We start from the raw sequence: 17440 nt of genomic DNA, 5'->3' as shown, positions 1-17440 counted from the left end.
TCCCTTTGTTAATGCAGCCTAGGATTGCATTGGCTTTTTGGCAGCTGCAGTGATACTGTATAAGCATCTGAGCCCTTTGTGGCTTACCCTGGATATGCCTCTTACATTTCCTGCTTTGTATCTGAGTTTTTCCTTCCTTCCTTCCCATCTTCTCGTTTGACAGGTTATGTTGCGGTTTATGCGTGGGATTAGGTCCTAAAGTTTGGTCACCCTCCCCCCTCCGTTTTTGTTTAAAGCCCTTCAGATAAACTGATCTAGTCATTTTCCAAATTCATTCTTCCCAATTAGAATATAGAATAACAGAGTTGAAATGGATCTTGGAGATCTTCTAGTCCAATCCCCTGCTTAGGCAGGAAACCCTACACCACTTCCTACAAATGGTTATCTAGTTTCTTCTTTAAAACTTCCAGTGTTGGAGCATTTGCCACTTCTGGAGGCAAGTTGTTTCACTGACTACTTGTTCTAACTGTCAGGAAATTTCTCCTTAGTTCTAAGTTGCTTCTTTCCTTGATTAGTTTCCACCCATTGCTTCTTGTTCTACCCTTAGGTGCTTTGGAGAATAGTTTGACTTCCTCATCTTTGTGGCAACCCCAGAGATATTGGAACACTGCTATCATGTCTCCCCTAGTCCTTCTTTTCATAAGACTAGGACTAGACATATCCAGTTCCAGCAACCATTGTTTATATGTTTTATCCGCGAGTCATCTTTGTTGCTCTTCTCTGCACTCTTTCTAGAGTCTCCACATCTTTTCTACATTGTGGCGACCAAAGCTGAATGCAGTATTCCAAGTGTGGGCTTACCAAAGAGCCAAGGTGGCGCAGTGGTTAGATGCAGCACTGCAGGCTACTGCTAGATCAGCAGGTCAGCGGTTCAAATCTCACCGGCTCAGGGTTGACTCAGCCTTCCATCCTTCCGAGGTGGGTAAAATGAGGACCCAGATTGTTGGGGGCAATATGCTGACTCTCTGTAAACCGCTTAGAGAGGCCTGAAAGGCCTATGAAGCGGTATATAAGTCCACTGCTAAGTCCACTGCTATTACCAAGGCATTATAAAGTGGTATTAACACTTCACGTGATCTTGATTCTATCTCTCTGTTTATGTAGCCTAGAACTGTGTTGGCTTTTTTGACAGTTGCTGCACACTGCTGGCTCATATTTAAATGGTTGTCCACTAGGACTCCAAGATCCCTTTCACAGTCACCACTATTGAGCAAGGTACCACCTATACTGTACCTGTGCATTTTGTTTTTCTTGCCTAAATGTAGAACCTTACTTTTTTCACCATTGAATTTCATTTTGTTAGATAGAACCCAATGTTCAAATCTGTCAAGATCCTTCTGTATCTTAAGCCTGTCTTCTGGAGTGTTGGCTATTCCCGCTAGCTTGGTGTCGTCTATAAATTTTATGAGTTCCCCATCTATCCCCTTGTCCAAATCATTGATGAATATGTTGAAGACTACTGGGCCTAAAACAGAGATATGAGGTACCCCATTGCATACCTCCCTCTATGTAGATGCAGTTCCATTGAGGTCTAGATGTTGAGTGTGGTTGGTCAGTCAGTTACGAATCCATCTGGTGGTGATGCTGTCTAACCCACATTTTTCTATTTTATCAAGTAGTAGGTTATTATAGTCTACTTTGTCAAATGCCTTACTGAAGTCCAAGTAAATTATATCTACAGCATTCCTCTGGTCCACTAATTTTGTCACTTCATCAAAGAATATAAGCTTTAAGATTAGTCTGGCATGATCTGTTTTTGACAAACCCATGTTGGCTTTTGATTATTACCTTGTTTGCTTCTAAGTGTTTGCTGATTCATTGCTTGATTATCTTTTCCAGAATCTTCCCTGGTATTAAGGTCAAGCTGATGGGTCTGTAGTTTCCTGGCTTTCCTGAATTCAACATTTTATAGATGATCTCGCCAATCAGCCTAAATATTTGTTTCCATTCCAAAAAATTATTAAGACATTACTTTTTCGGCATCTGGGTCTGGATCCCATTAAGTTGAATCTAATTAGGGCAAAACAAAATTCAGCTAGCATGTTTTAAGGCTGCCCAACCCCAAACTGGGTAGACTTGCCAAAGTTTTAAAAAGCAAGAGCATACACTTTTTCAGTGTTGTATTGATGAATACTCTGTACTGCCAGGCAAGAAAAAGTGAACTCTTGACTCACAACTGTTGAAAATCAGGATGAAATGTAGCAATAGCAAAGCCGGAGAAACATCAGTTCCATAAAATATATAGAAACAGATGGTGGTTTAATGTGATTGGGATAGAGTCCCTGGGAGTTGGGCATCTTGTAAATTTTAATAATAAGAAAACTAAAATGAAAAAGAAAGCCATGAGGTTCATGGTGCTCTCTGATCTTGGTGTATTATTCTGGTATCCAGTTCGATATAAAGCTCAACAAGACAAATACACTGTAAAATAATAATTAAACTTATCCTTGATTAATTGTGAATTACTGTACGTCTTCATATGCTAGTCTGTGACCATAATGAAGATTTGATTTGATAAGTCTGCAAACCTATAAATAAGTGAAACACATTGCCTTAATTAACATTAAATATTTTATATATCTTGCCAGATTAATTTACCAATAGATTAGAAGGAAACTCCTGCCTTTCCTGACACATATAAGGGGAATTTCCAAAAAATAAATAAATAGAAGAAATGACAAAATTGAGACAGTGCACATTGTTTTATCTTGTAGTAATGTTATGAAGTGGGAAATTGTTTTTTTCTCAAACTTTGGCTTTAAAACATTTAAATTCCCCCATATGTTCATACATATTATACAGAAAAAGGTTTCTAGTGTGCATTCTTAGCAGTAAGCAAATTGTTTTTAGAAACTGTGGGCTCACTTCTAATGTCCTTTTTTCAGCATACCTTACAGGACAGGTATCACAAACTCCCCATAGCACATTGTTTCTGCACCTATGGCACGCCAGAGGTAGAATGAATTACATGTGGTCTTTTATATTGCAGGTTTTATATAACATTGTAGCAAAACCTTATTTTTCCCTTTCTCACAGCAGTCTCCAGACAATCAGACAGTTTCTGTGTTGCTTTTCTGATAAGATTTTTATACAACCTATAGTGCACATTTTGTTACTTATCATCAAGGCTTTGTCAAGGGCTATATAGTAGGATTTAAGATGGATTGTTGTATATGCTTATTTGTGTTATCTATTTATCTGTCTTTAAATTTAGCATAGATAGAGGCTAAATTGAAAGTTGAAATGGAATGGAATAGAAAACCATGTTTAAAGTGGCAGATTAAGGACAAGGAAGCTACAGGTAGTCCTTGACTTATGATCACAAAATCATAAGTCAAGGAACCAACTGGAACCAAAATTTTGGTTGCAAAGCAAGGTGGTTGTTAATTGAATCATGCCTGAATTTACAGTCATTTTTGCTATGGTTATTAAATGAATCTGGTTTGCCCCAAAGATTTTGCTTGTGGGAAACAGCTGGCAACGCCACCTGTGGTGACCGCAAAAATACATGTTGGTTACAAAACACCCAAATTTTGATCATGTGAATGTGTGAATTCTGCAATAGTCATAACTGCAAGACTGATAATAAATCACTTTTTCCAGTGTGGCTGTAACTTTGAACAATTGCTAAATGAATGGTTGAGGACTACCTGTGTACCCTGTTTCCCCAAAAATAAGATCTCCCCAGATAATAAGCCCAATTGTGCTTTTGAGCACATGCGTTAAAATAAGCCCTCCCTTGAAAATAAGTCCTCCCCGAAAATATTGCAACACAGCAGTAGCCATGAGGCGACCACACTCACCGCCTCCTTCAACTCAAACATAATAAGACCTCCCCCAAAATAAAGCCAAGTACTTATTTCAGGGGTCAAAAGAAAATAAGACCCTGTCTTATTTTTGGGGAAACATGGTATTATAACCGGGATAACCTCTGTTTAGCTACTATCTTTCAGTTTAACTGAGATTGAAATAATGCAAGAACAAAATGAGAGAGTATAGCGCCATATACCACTTTGTGCTTCCTGGAAAGACAGTTAAATTAACAAAATTAACAAATATTTAGAAGAAACTTACAAACTACTTGGGGCTTGCTTGTATGATCAGTTGCAACTCCCATCGTTGCTAGTCAGAATGATCCACTATAATTGTATGCTAAAGAGGATAGTGTCAAGGCTGACTTAAAAGATCTGGTGAAAGGGAAAATTGTGCATTGCAAGGACATATTGATTTCATGTTCTGATCTCACAAAGGCCCCAGTACTGGGATCAGTCAAAAGGAGAGAAGCAAGAGAAATAAGCAGAGAAACAACATGCTTGTAGGAACAACCAATTTATTGTTGCACCAAGGACTTAGACATTCAGTGTTCTGTTTCCCCCATGGGTAGACTCAAACATTATTGCCTTTTCAAATTTCAGCAGTTTAGAGTTGCCTATTCCCTCCCTGGGATGAATCATTTGTCCTTATTGCAATGAAACATAATACCAACTCCGGTATTGAACATCGCATTTACAGTCCATAAGGACATAACCATCTTTGCAAAGATAATGTGGAAATGTTGCTTGCTTTCTTGTTTATTTTTCTGCCTAAATAAAATCCTTCAGTGCAACAACCTGGATGAATATTTGGGTTTGTAGTATATGCATATGCACACCAAGGTACACAAAAACACAGATGCATCCCCCCAGAGGTCCATACTTTGCCTGCTGCAAGACTATTTAGCTTTTGTGTTGGTGGATATGAAAAACAGGTGATGATGTTTACTTCAATTGCCTAATCAGACCATCAATGGTTTATGTGATCCTCATGCAGAAAGAAAAGAAAAGCGGACTCTTGAAACTTCTAGCAGGAGCGTCCACGAAAAAGAAACCCCGCTCTCCTCCCTCCATGTCTCCAACACACGATCCTATGGCAATAGTGGAAGGGATGCTGCAGGGCGCAATGGGACCTGAACTGTCCTCTCTCTCTAGCCATGGGAGGGCAGGATCGTGCCCTATCGAGAGTGAAATGCAAGGCGCAATGGAGATGGAGCCTCTGCACAGAAAGACGGGATCTTTGGATCTGAATTTTTCTATTCCTTCTCCCATAAGGCAACTGCCACCTTCAATGGCAACCAGCCACCCAGAAGCTAAGCCGTTGAATCGAGAAAGGTAAGGCCTTGAGTGCAAACACCATGCAATGAAAATTCCCTATTTACAGATTTGCATTTCCAAACACTTTCAATTAAGGCCATTTTTTTTCCTAATATCACAGCACAAGATTTGTTTCAACAGCAAGGGTATATTTGCAGTTTGTTTCGGCTTTTTTTCCTATTATCAAAGCAAACCAATCAGAATTCTTCTAGAATGGAAGAATTGATCTTTATTCCTTAACAGTTGGTATATTTTTAATCAATAAGGAATATTAATTTCATCTTTTTGTGAGGAGCTTAGTCTTGGAATTACTTGAGCAGCTATATTAATCTGGAAGTTCATTCTACATCCATTTGTTCTCATAAATATAGTCAGTGCCTTTTTAAAAATGTGTACCCAAAGCTTCATGTCTCATGTGGTGCCCGTCTGATCCATAGTGAAGAATCACTGCCAATTTACAACATGACACCAGCCACTACTAGGTACACCCAAATACTCAGCATTTAGAAGTTTCATATTTCATTCATAAGTATTCTATCTAGTTACTGGACTAACTCCAAATTACTGCCTTCCTTTATCTTTCAAAATAGATCCACCCAGTCCACATATAAAACAAATATTGGAATCCAATTGAAAGAACTGAATGGTACAAAGGCAAAGTGTACTGCATCTTTCTCTGTCTGCCACTCTTAATCTCATTACACATCTCTTCAAGCATTCTTCCACCATCTGGTTTCAACTCCAGAAGTGAATCTCTGGAACAAAGATTCCTGGTGAATGGCCATGCAGGGAGATGACATTAAGGAGAGCCTTCATTACTGTGAGTGATGGCTTGTCCATCTCCCTTGATTGACCCACAGTAGAAGTTGGGAAACATGTTTTCATCTTTGATTTTGCCCTTGAGATGTTTCCTTGGCTACTTGTATATTGAATGAAGCTAAACAACTAGCTTAGTTCAGGCACCCCAGCGTAAACCCAGCAGAAACTTCCCAGCCCTTTAATACAGGAAGGCTATATGAAATCTGTATTGCTTATTTGCATGAAGCTACTAGAAACTGAACAAACTGGTGTACCTTTGTTCTACCTTCCCCTTAGCTTTACAGATTTTTTCCCCCTTGTCCTTCTTGGCCTGAGAGCTGGTCAACAGCTGACAGTTGACAAAACTGACATCTTTGCTCTCAAAAACTTTGGTTTTCAATGTCACTCCTAGAGCTTTCATTGGAATTAGATTTTTTTAAAAAAATACATTCATTGTATTGGATGTTTGAAATAGGAAAGGTTAAGACCTGGAACAGCTAAGACTGATTTGGACACATGTTATCCAGTCTCATACAAACTCTTGTGCCAAATCTAGTTCTACTGTTCATTACAAAAACTATAGCAATATACTTTTTGAGATGTTCAAGATTTAGCCTTTGTTTACTGCCACATGAGACATTGATAAAACAAAACTAGATTAGTCTTCCAGATGACCAGAATTTCAGTCTCCTAATACTGCTCAGCCTGGGTTAAAATTCACCTCTAATCAATCCAGGATATGAATTCAGATATTTGATATTATGTAAACAGGATTATAGGTATGTGTTTTTTAAAATCTGGGGCTGACAAAAAGTTGGCCTTTCTAGCCAATTCCATATTGTTCACAGAGTCTGATCAAAAACTTCAAGATAATGTCCATTATGCTACAGTCAAATTTTGGACTATTGTTTATGTAGGGTTGTTGCTTGTTAAAAATATAAGCAAGTACAGAGAAAGCCCTTAAAGGTTTTCATGACCAGAAGCTGCTGTTACCTTTCGAACTCCTACAACGTATAATGCTGCCATTCCAGCCACTCTGCCTTCAGGTATCTTTCTTTCCATGCCCATCTAATGCTATGACAGGTGTTGAGAGAAAGGCAAAGAAAAAATATATGGATAGAAATGGATTGCATCAAGACTGGTATCTCTCTGTTCAGAGACAAAACACGACAATAGTACAAGGATATGACACCAAGAAGGTTAGCTAGTCTGTTTGGTCTGGTTCATGAGAATCAATTGCTGCTTCTTTAACACATAGCTCTCTTTTTTCATTCTACATGGAATAAACACACAGTTTTAACCGGTATTGTAAAGCACAACTAAAAATGGGAGATTTCAGGAAGATCAACACTACTAGGGATGCAGAAGGATGTTGGAGAAATCAGAATGGGTGTCTGAGAGGTTGCTAAGAATGATCTTTTTCCTAGCGAGAAGATGCTAGGAAGACAGAGGTGTGAGCAGGCCAGTGGGGAAAACAGGGAAGATGTGGCCTGACTGGGCCAGTTGGAAGACATTGGAGGAGTCGGCAGACAGAATCAGGACAGGCCAGTGGGAAGATGTTAAAAAGATTAGGGGGAGTTAATAGGAGGACACTGAGATCAAGGAAGGTAACAACCAAACCAGTGGTTGCCTAATTTAGATAACAGCCATGTGTGTCATGCTCGCAAGCCTCTGGCAACTTTGTGCAATGAAGCTGGAGTCATTGCTCAGGCAGCACCTGTCATCTTGAAGACTTGCACAAACAGAACTGAGACAAGCCCCCTGGAAGTTTTTCCCTATGAGAACTGCTATAGGTTGTCATAGAAATACCCCTGCTCTAGGTTAAGGACTGACATTGCATTAGCCTGGTTTGGCAAAACAGCAGAGCATTCTCTTGAGACTTAATGGCTAGTTATTTGTGCTAGGTTTTGAACACAAAAAAAACCCACAAAGGGATATATAGTCAATATTTTTAAGAGAGAAAATCTCGTGTGTCTCTAAGTATGTATCCATATGTATCACTTTAAAGTTTCATTATTTGTTCATTGGAAATATGTCCAACCCTTCAGTGGAAATTTTGTAGTTAAGACTAATTTTTCATTTTTTTAAAAGCATTTGGGGAATCTAAATGAAAGTCAAGATTGTTGTATCAGTGCAATACATATCAATCTGAAGAATTCTGGGAAAGAGAAGTTTACACATCCTTTTGCCAAAATGATACGGTCCAGTGAACGATGGCTAACTTTCTCTCGTTTTGTTTATCCATATGGCGTTGCAAGATTAGTTGGCATTGTTCTAGCTAAAATTGCTGCAATGTAATAATGCAATTAGCCGACACGTGTTTAAAATAATGCAAACGCTTAGTTACACACGGTTGAAATTGGCAATGCACCCTAAATATAAGAGGAGCAGCTCTGCCATAGGCAATTTGATAGGAAATGTTATCTCAGTCAAACAAGATCTTCCATGCCAAACTTTGCCCGTACATCTGCCCGTATAAGAGAGGTGACAATCAGATTTGGGGGGAGGGGCTTGCCAATTAATTTTAAATCAGAGTATAAATAAATATACATATGCAATCAACATTAAGTATGTATGCCACATTATGCCTCTTGTGGCCCACCTGCGGAGCTGGCAACAGATTCAGAGGGGGTTGGGGAGGAACATGGGCCAGTCCTGGAGTCTGGGGAAGGCTCTGATGAGGGCTCTGTGTCAGAGGCAGAGAGGGGGCAAGAGCCATATGCCAGTTATCAGCTGCCTTCAGAGTCAGACATCAGTGAGGCAAACAAACAACTGGATCCTGTTCCCAGTATGCACATGTGCAGATTTGCCAGACAAAGGGAACAGCTAAAGAACAGGGGTTGACTTGCAAGTAAGGCCACAGGTGGACAATGAATGGCCCCTCCCAGAGGAAATAAAAGAGGAGCAAAAAGGGAATGGAGTTTGCAGGAGACAATTAGTTCACTTAATTGGTTCGTGACTCTCCGAGACTCCTTGCCAAGTTTTGCAGATATCAGCCTAGCAGCTCCCCAAGCCAGATAAGGTCTATGACTGTAAATCCTCCCTTGAAAGACTTTTCTGGTTGTGAATAAGCAGAATTCACAGTACATTAATAAAACGGTTTTTTTTGTTGGGACAAGAAGTTTGCTTCATGCTCTGGAGAATCTTCGATCAGAACAATACCTGCATGGCAAGCTTTGCACACATAGACATAATCTGGCATGGTGTATTGATTCTTCTGGTATTTCCTGCAATGGCAAGGTGGCAAAGATGATGGCTAATCCTGAGCAGGTCTGTCTCTGGGGCTGCTAATGGCTGAGGTTGACACAGAATAAACATGTTGCTTTGTAAATGGATCCACAGTATCTGCAATAAGCTTTCCCCCCCCCCCTTTTCTTTCCTGGAAGATATCGTGTCGTGGTCCCGTATCCCCCGCAGAGCGAAGCTGAGATTGAACTGAAGGAGGGTGACATTGTGTTCGTCCACAAGAAAAGGGAAGATGGTTGGTACAAAGGGACGTTACAGCGGAATGGCAGGTCAGGCCTCTTCCCCGGCAGCTTCGTGGAGAGCTTTTGAAGGCTTGGGTTGTGGACTTGAGGGACGTCCTGGAGGAAACGCTGGAGCACAAAAACCATATAAAGCAGCAACAAAGGGAAAGTGCCATAATGGGAGAGAGCCATGATTATGATTCCCAAAGGCTCAATGATTGACCACCTGGAAACAAGGGGTCTGGCGGCGCTTTCAAACAGTACATACAGCAGTATGTTGGAGTTGTGCCTTCTACATGGAACAGACCAGAGATGGAGAGGACACAAGTTAAAACCCAGCCAGTGTATTTCATGTAAATGATAGAGGAATTCCGTTTGGGAAAGAAAAGAAACGTGTTGTATCGCTGTAATTTATTTCTCTGAGCTGCAGTGTTCTTATTATTGGCCGAGGGAAGAGAAAGAGGAACTGGGTTTAAGAGGGCAGCCAGGGAATGTTTGTTGTCTGTCCTCCAAATACTGGGCTCATGCAGAAAATATTGCTCACGTAGAAAGAACCAGAAGCCCAAAATATAATTTATTTCCACATATACCTCAAAAGTACTCTATTCCATGTCCTCGTGATGACATTCCCAGCCTGCCACCACAGCCCAAATTTGGCTTTCGTTGATTTGGTTTGGAAGTGGCGTTTCCTTCCCTTCTCAGTCCAAAGCTTCCCAAGCTGACCACCAAGAGGGGTCGATGCAGTCAGAGGCAGTAATCTGCATATCTCCAGTTGGCCCAGTAGATCCGCTGCAGGAAAGCCTTTTGTAAGAGTTGTAAGAGATACCAGATACTTTGTGTGTGTAGCTATTTCCGTGAGTTGTGGAGACAGGACTTGGGTACAGGTCTTCCAGGGAATGGCTATTTCCACATCCAAACCCCCAAGTCCCTAAAAAGCATTGGCGCTAACAAGACAGATGGGTTGTGGAAGGATATCTTGCTTTCAGTAGGAAGCCCTAGAACAGTGATGGCAAACCTTTTTGGCACAGAGTGCTGAAAAGGGAGCACGCATGCATGCTCAGCAGGGCTGCCAAATGGAAGAGGAGCTGCCCTAGGGGCATGTGCAAGCTGGAAAATGAACTTCCGGTTTCTGCAAGCTAGTCTTCCGGTTACTGGAGCGCATGCACACACGACGATCAGCTGGCTGGCACGCATGCTTACGCCGGAAAACGGAAGACCAGCTCTTCCAGTTTCCGGCACTGCCACACACATGAAGGCTAGGTGATCATCGCTTGCACATGAAAGGCTGCCTTCCACTGGCAGAAGCCCCAGTTCCAACCCCAGAAATCCGGAAGAGGAACGGGGGACTCTGTGCATGCCAGGCGACATGGCTCTGCGTACCACTTCAGGCACACGTAGATTCGCCATCACGGCTCTAGAAGAAGCTGGTCGAGAAGAACTGGGAGACAAAGAGGGCTATGGGCAACAGGGAAGCTCTTGCTCATCCCTGGCAAGGCAACATCTCCTGCACTGAGCATCAAATGCCTTTTTTTGATTGGGGGGGCATGTCACCTGGAAGCGAGCAGTCAGCCAAATTTACTACATAGCCAAACAAGGTGTAGAAATTTTCAGATGTTGGAGAAAATCTGGCTCAGAGCATTGGGGTTGGAGCTGGGACTTTTGCCAGTGGAAGGCAGCCTTCGATCTCTTTAGTAGTCACTGGCTGCTTGTACTTCATTTTGGCCTGTATTTTGTTGCTGGTCCTTGTCCATGCAGTACTAAGAAGAGAAGCAACCCTTTCCCTCTGTGCAGAGGACATGGAGGCAGCAAAGGAACAGAGAAATTGTTGGTCCAAGGAGCTGGAGGGTGAAGGGCCCAGCCTGGATGATTCACCTATTTAATCTAGTTGTCAGTTGCAGAAACTCAGAGCAGCATCAACAGATCAAAAGACCCTCCTGGGAGAAGGATCTGGGACTGCAAGCACAGCTTTCTTTGGAGAACAAGTCCCATAAAGGCAAGCAGGGGGAAGCGGTTTCTCCTCCACCTGTTGCTTCATCTAAGGCTTGACTGCTTGGAAAGCCATTCCTAGATTTTTGAATACCTTCCCTTGACTTGAACCTGTGTGGAAAGCACTCTCCCCCATCATTTACAAATGCTTAGTGGGTGGGAAGGAGAAAACGCCCAGGGCCATAGCTTTCAAAAATCCTGCTTGTTCTCGCCACAAGATTGAGGTTTTGATCTCCCATTTTCCAGAAGACTGAGAGATCAATATTCCCTGCCTCCCTTTGACTGCTGTTGACACTGGGAAATCATTCTCAAAGAAGATCAATAGATTTGCCGGGAAAGAAAAAAATATATCAAAGGAACTGATTAGGGAGTACTGAAGTCCCCAGTTCTGCCTCACTCACATTTGGGACAGTGATTGTGTTTGGACTTCCCACTAGTGAAATAAATCAAGGGAGTGAGGGAAAGGGCGACAGGAATACACCAACAGCTGCACTGAAACTGGTTTACAATACAGAGGGAAAAGTCAACAAACTGCCCTGCCCTGAGATAAAACCACTTGAGCTCATTGTGTATTCCTGCTGCTCTAAGGAAAGGAGGAAAGTACATAAAAGTGGCTGTCTGGATAACCTGAATGAGTACAAACCAGAACCTACTTTTAGATTGAATGTCATCTTTTAGGGCTTCCCATTCCCTTCTTCTGTCGATATTGAGCAGCTCATCACCAGCTCAGATCAAAGCTCCCCCTTTCCCCCAAATTAAAAATACTGCTAGAAAACCACCAGTATTGAATTGATGCCCAATAGTTTTGGGCTATTTCATTGGTTTCAAAATACTTTTTAGCACCTCTTTTAATATTCAATTTTGATTGGTGCTTTTCTTTATCAGGATTTCAAAGAGAAGGAGGTTTTGTACAATATAATTTTCTAATTATAAGAAATGTATTCCCTGATATTCCTTATAAGTAAAGGACTTCTTTATAAATAGGGACCAGTTTTTAGAATGCCTTTTGACACCTATTAGGAAATTGTTGTTGTAGAGGTAATTGTTATGTCTGGTAGATCTTGACTCCCAAGTACCAGTGTAGGGAATTAGTGATCCTCCTGAGGCTCTGAAGATGTTGGTGAATTATAGCTTTTAACATCTCACACAATTGGACCTGCTTCCTAATTGGAATTCAACATCTGCAAAACCATTGCCCCATTGTGCCTGATAAACACAGGCAAGCAAACCTTTCCCTTGAATCAGTTGCATGAATCAGGTTTCATAATGAAGATGAGGGATTCTGGATGCACTTTGACTTGCTTCAAGCCTGAGAAAAATACCTCCTTTTTATGCAGAAGAGAAGCCCTGGCTTCTAGTCAACAGAATGAGGCCATATGAGAAAACCAGGGCATGATGCCAAATTCTTAAGTTAACTCCTAAGAAAGAAGAGTGGAAGGAAAGCAGCTGATAATCACTTCAACAAGAAATCTCATTGTGCTATGATAAATAAAGGATGGTGTATAAAGGGCAGAAGGAATCTCTGATCCATAGGGCAACTAAAAATCTCCTTGAAAGACTTTGCCCTGTGTCTCAGGTCTTTCCTCTAGCTCTAGTGCAGACCACCTTCTACATCCTACTTGGACCCAACCCAGGAATAAGCTAAAGTTAGGGAGGGCTGTGCTTTGGAGCCAAAGCCAAAAAGAAGCTTCATAGTAGGTCTGCCTCCGTTGATGCCCCTTTGAAAAAGATACATCTTCTGGGGTAACTTTTGTTTCCCTCCTAACATTTTCCTGCATGGTTGTTCCATTGGCTGTTTCAGGGATTGACCAACCAGCTTGTCACCCAAGCCAGACATTCATGCAATTCCTGTTGCAACCAATGGGTCAACATTCATTTGATCTGGGAGGGGGGAGGCAGACCTTGCACTTGTGCAAAAATACTAGAAGGGGGGAAGAATAGGAAAATATGTGTTAAGATAACGTGTCCAAAAGGCTAATGTGGCAAATCAAAGCTCCATACTTTTGTATATGAGTCAATATAATGCATCTGTATAAAGAGATGGGATTTTTGTCACACAATTGCATCTGCCATCTTGCTGATCCTTCAATGAGGAGGCATTGACAGCACAACCTTCTTAGCATCTTCTGAACTCAAAACATGCATTATTGTGGAATCTCCTGCAAGTTGAGGAGAAGATGCAGATGGTCAAAAAGTGTGCCTTCCAAAGGGACTTTTTGTTTCTACCGAAATCTAAGCACATCTTACTGCTCTGATTAAATTAGGAGTTTTTTCTTCCCAACAAAACTTTAATGTTGCCAGTTGGGACTGCTAATTGATGCAGAGGGAAGTAGACATAGGATATTGCTGGAGAATAATCTGTCTCCCCAGTAATCCTGATCCATCTCAGGGAATCCACTTTTCAGGCTGCAATCAGGTTTTAAAAGGGATTTCTGTTGTTTGATAAAGGAGACTGTTTTTAAAAAAAATTCTAGTTGCAATTCAAGGGTAGAATTCCAAAGAAAGAGATTGGCTACCAAACGTTGCTACTCCTCTTTCAATATCATTCTTCCAAGTTACAGTGAGACTTCAAAATTGATTCCATAGATCAGACAGAGACCGTTTTAAAGCTTCTCCTATTACAGTGGGGAACCGTTTCTGGAGGGGTAAGAATGCAATTCCGGGAAAAGCAGCTAGTTGCACCTGGCCAATAGTTACCCACCCATTTTAAGATCAGCTGTGTCCTGTCTCAACTTGTCTAATAGGGTTTCTTCTGCCCAATAAAATACTGGTTTCCCATTTCTTCAGCAAAGCCACATTGTGAGATTTAGCAGGAGATACCTGGCGTATCTGGATTCAGCCCATTCTTTGCTAAAAGAATATCTGTTCATAAACTCAGATTTTATTTCTCTAGGATTTTTTTTATCAGTTCTAGGAGCTAATGTCAGATTCTGAAAGATCCAACACTGTGAAGATGCTAATGCTTAACCAAATGGGTGGGGAAGTCTTCTGGAATACTGCTAAATACTACAAGGTCCTCTCTCTTACAATAACATGTGGAAGGTCTCATGAAGACATGGTGTTCCATCTAGATGGATGATCATTTCTGGAGAATGGGAAGCTTTTCCAGGACAATTCACTTTAATTGGCTTCTTCTTGGCAATAAAAAGAACACTGCAGTCTCCCACAAAGCACAGAGCATTGCAATTTTTCTTACTCTCTGTTTTACCATCAGAGGAAAAAGATAACATGATTTGTTATTGTAGAAATGTATCATTCTAAACACTATTTAGTTTTGTAACCCAGCTCAAGCCACAACATTTCAGGCAACAGACGCTTCCTATAACCAGAAACCTAAAGGTGCAATAAATAGGGAGACAAGAAATAAATCTACAAGTTGGCTGGTGACATTGCTAACATTTTTTAAGAGGTGGAAGAATATTTATAGTCATGTATGTGCTAGGTCTCATTTAGATGTCAGAAACATCTCCCAAAATATTCTCACTAAGCTGAAAGGGATGGTTTTCTCCTGCTTAAAGTATATCCTTTTTGTCATACAATACCTTATGAATACAAAAGATGCAGACCAATATGCATCCAAAATGTAAGGTATATTTGGCTTTGCATATATTAATGATGTCAGACCCCAAATTAATTGAAACAGCAAGCAAGCATTTGCCTACTGCAGACTGATTTCTGATGACATCCATCTTTGGACAAAGGCTCATGGAATTAGAGGCTGATCTATTGACTGTATACTAGGGGGTAGCCAGTTGATACTTGAAGTGAGAAATGTGCATGAAATTATTTTACAAAAAGAAAAACTCAGATGCAAGAGTTTTTACTTGCATACTAATATGCTGAAATACTCTGTAGGTCTCTGTACTTAAAAAAAAACCCGAAGAGAACAAGCAGAGCAAAGCAAATACGTTCAGCAATATCTTAACTATTTTTCTTATATTCCTTTCCTGTAGTGTAATTGTACAGTACATCTTTATGTACCCAGAGTTGCAGATGGGACAGTCTAAAGTTTTGGCACTGTATCCTTGTCTTCCTAAAATGAGAAGTCCTAAGTAGAGTGCATGCCAACATTTTCAGCTGTCATTCATATATTTCAATCCCTACCTTTTGGAATTAAGAAAAATACCATCCAGCCCACAATTGCTGTGAGAAATGTACTGTAGCAGGGGTGGGTTCCTACTAGCATTGGTACCGATTCACTTAGCACATGCGTGCGCATTCAATGTAAATTGTTCTGCACATGCGTGAAGAACATGAAAACTACTAAAAAATATGCCAGCAACGGCAGCAGAGACCTGGGAACCGGTTTGGGGGCGTGGCCAGCCTGGGTTGCTGCTGGTTCTGCAACCCAGGCCAAATTACCACTACCAGTTCGCCCGAACCAGCACAAACCAGTAGAAACCAACCTCTGTACTGTAGCAATTGCATCTCTCTCTCTCTCTCTCTCTCTCTCTCTCTCTCCCTCTCTCCCTCTCTCCCTCTCTCCCTCTCTCCCTCTCTCCCTCTCCCTCCCTCCCTCTCCTTTTCCTTCCCCTCCTCCAATCTTCCCTTCTCCTCTTCCCTGCCTCCCCTCCAGTTGAATAAAATGGAACCAGTCTTCCAGGTTCCAGCCTAAAAGCCTCCCTTTGGGTAGCACATTCCATGCATGGAGCACTTCCAAACCCTCCCTGCTCAAAGCTCAAATAATTCCCAAGATCCAGCCAAAGCAAATCATTTTTAAGTCCTTTTGTTTTTAGTGGCATATAGTTTCCATATGGTTAATTTCCCCATCAAACTTTAAAAGATCTTAGAGAAAATTAGACATTACAAACATTCAGGCAAGAGTTCAAAAGAGAGAGAGAGAGAGAGCTGGAAAGGAGCTTGAAAAGGAACAAATGGAAGGAAAGAGTAATGTCTTTTCTTGTGTTCTGTTAAATCATAACACTGTCAACTGCTATGCAGGACTTCAACCACAATTTTGCATAAATTTTTAGACCTTCAATGGCGTGGTAACTTCCTTAAATAAATGAAGAAATAATGGGATGATCAAATTCTTTCCAACAACTTTGCTGCACAACATCCTACACAAACACAACATACTAAAATATTTTGGGGTGCTTTTTTTTAAATACCTGGGGTACTTTGAAGCTGTAAAGTATGTTAATAATGATTGCAGAATTTAATTGGCAGGAGAAAGCTTACCTAATCCCAAGAGGACAGAATGAATCCAAAATGTATTGACTATAAGGCAGATGGAGAGCATTACTTGCCACTGTCAAATCCTTAATATCAGGATTCAGAATGCTCTTCATCTCATATCTCTGTTTAATTTTATCCTTTTGTTGGTCTGGTGAATAATGAGCACATTCCCAAAGCACTAGGTATGTGTGACTTACCAATGTGTTTCCTAGAAATATTTATGGGATCTACTTAGGGTCTAGAAATTTCCCTGGAGATCTCATGGGTGCCAAACAGCTAGCAACCAATGTTTTACTTTTCATATGCCAGAGTCCCATTTTTTAAATTAAAATCTCATTAATTTGGGCGTACCAAAACTGGTGAACCAGAAATGGTATTGGAAGTATTTGTGAACATCACTTTTTTTAAGCTTTACTCCTTGGAAAGTCAGTTTTAAGTTTGTGGGGATTATGAAAGGCAATTAGGAACTAGAGGTAGAGTTACTGTTAATGAGAGGGCGCACCCATTGCCCCTCAATACAGACAAAGGTTTGCCTGCTGCTAAAATAACTCTGGCTTAGTAAACATGAGGCCAAATTGATCTCATATTGGCTTCTTTCCCATGCTCAGAATGTAGAATTGCAGAGGTTTGTAGCTCTTGTACTGTATACTCAGCTGGCCACCTTGAGTAACGTTTGTGGGAAAAAGAATCAATGTCTTGGTAGAGTTCTTTGGGCCAGGGGACAACAGCTACTGGGTGTTTCTGGATGCAGGTGTTTAATGCATAATCTGTGTGAAGCCAAAACAGCCAATAATTTACCTCATCCCAACTCCACCCCTGGCCAAAAAAAGCCACTCTTCAGAATTCCGTATTTTTAAAAAGAGTTGGGTTACCACAAATTCC

The 17440-nt window shown here is 41.0% G+C and overlaps 1 protein-coding gene across 2 annotated transcripts in view; it reads left to right on the top strand.

The window, feature by feature from the left end:
- The window catches only part of SH3RF3 (SH3 domain containing ring finger 3), a 210262-nt gene extending 193901 nt beyond the window's left edge, over positions 1 to 16361 (top strand). The window contains exons 9-11 of one of the 2 annotated variants that reach the window (XR_015698211.1): positions 4810 to 5147; positions 5720 to 5949; positions 9314 to 9451. Coding sequence is in view for 1 of the 2 variants with exons in the window: in XM_014063379.2 (XP_013918854.2) it covers positions 4810 to 5147; positions 9314 to 9482 (507 nt within the window). In the remaining variant the exon portion in view is untranslated. Of the gene's footprint in view, positions 1 to 4809; positions 5148 to 5719; positions 5950 to 9313 lie in introns of both variants that reach the window. The other variant, XM_014063379.2, reaches the window with a different exon arrangement.
- Positions 16362 to 17440: the final 1079 nt, after the last annotated feature.

Source organism: Thamnophis sirtalis, unplaced genomic scaffold, assembly GCF_051295495.1.
Source record: "Thamnophis sirtalis isolate CommonGarterSnake01/CBP01778 unplaced genomic scaffold, rThaSir2_p1.2 scaffold_12, whole genome shotgun sequence".
NCBI classification, from domain to species: domain Eukaryota; kingdom Metazoa; phylum Chordata; class Lepidosauria; order Squamata; family Natricidae; genus Thamnophis; species Thamnophis sirtalis.
Note: the sequence above shows the minus strand (reverse complement) of the source record. Positions and strands in the feature narration are given on the sequence as shown.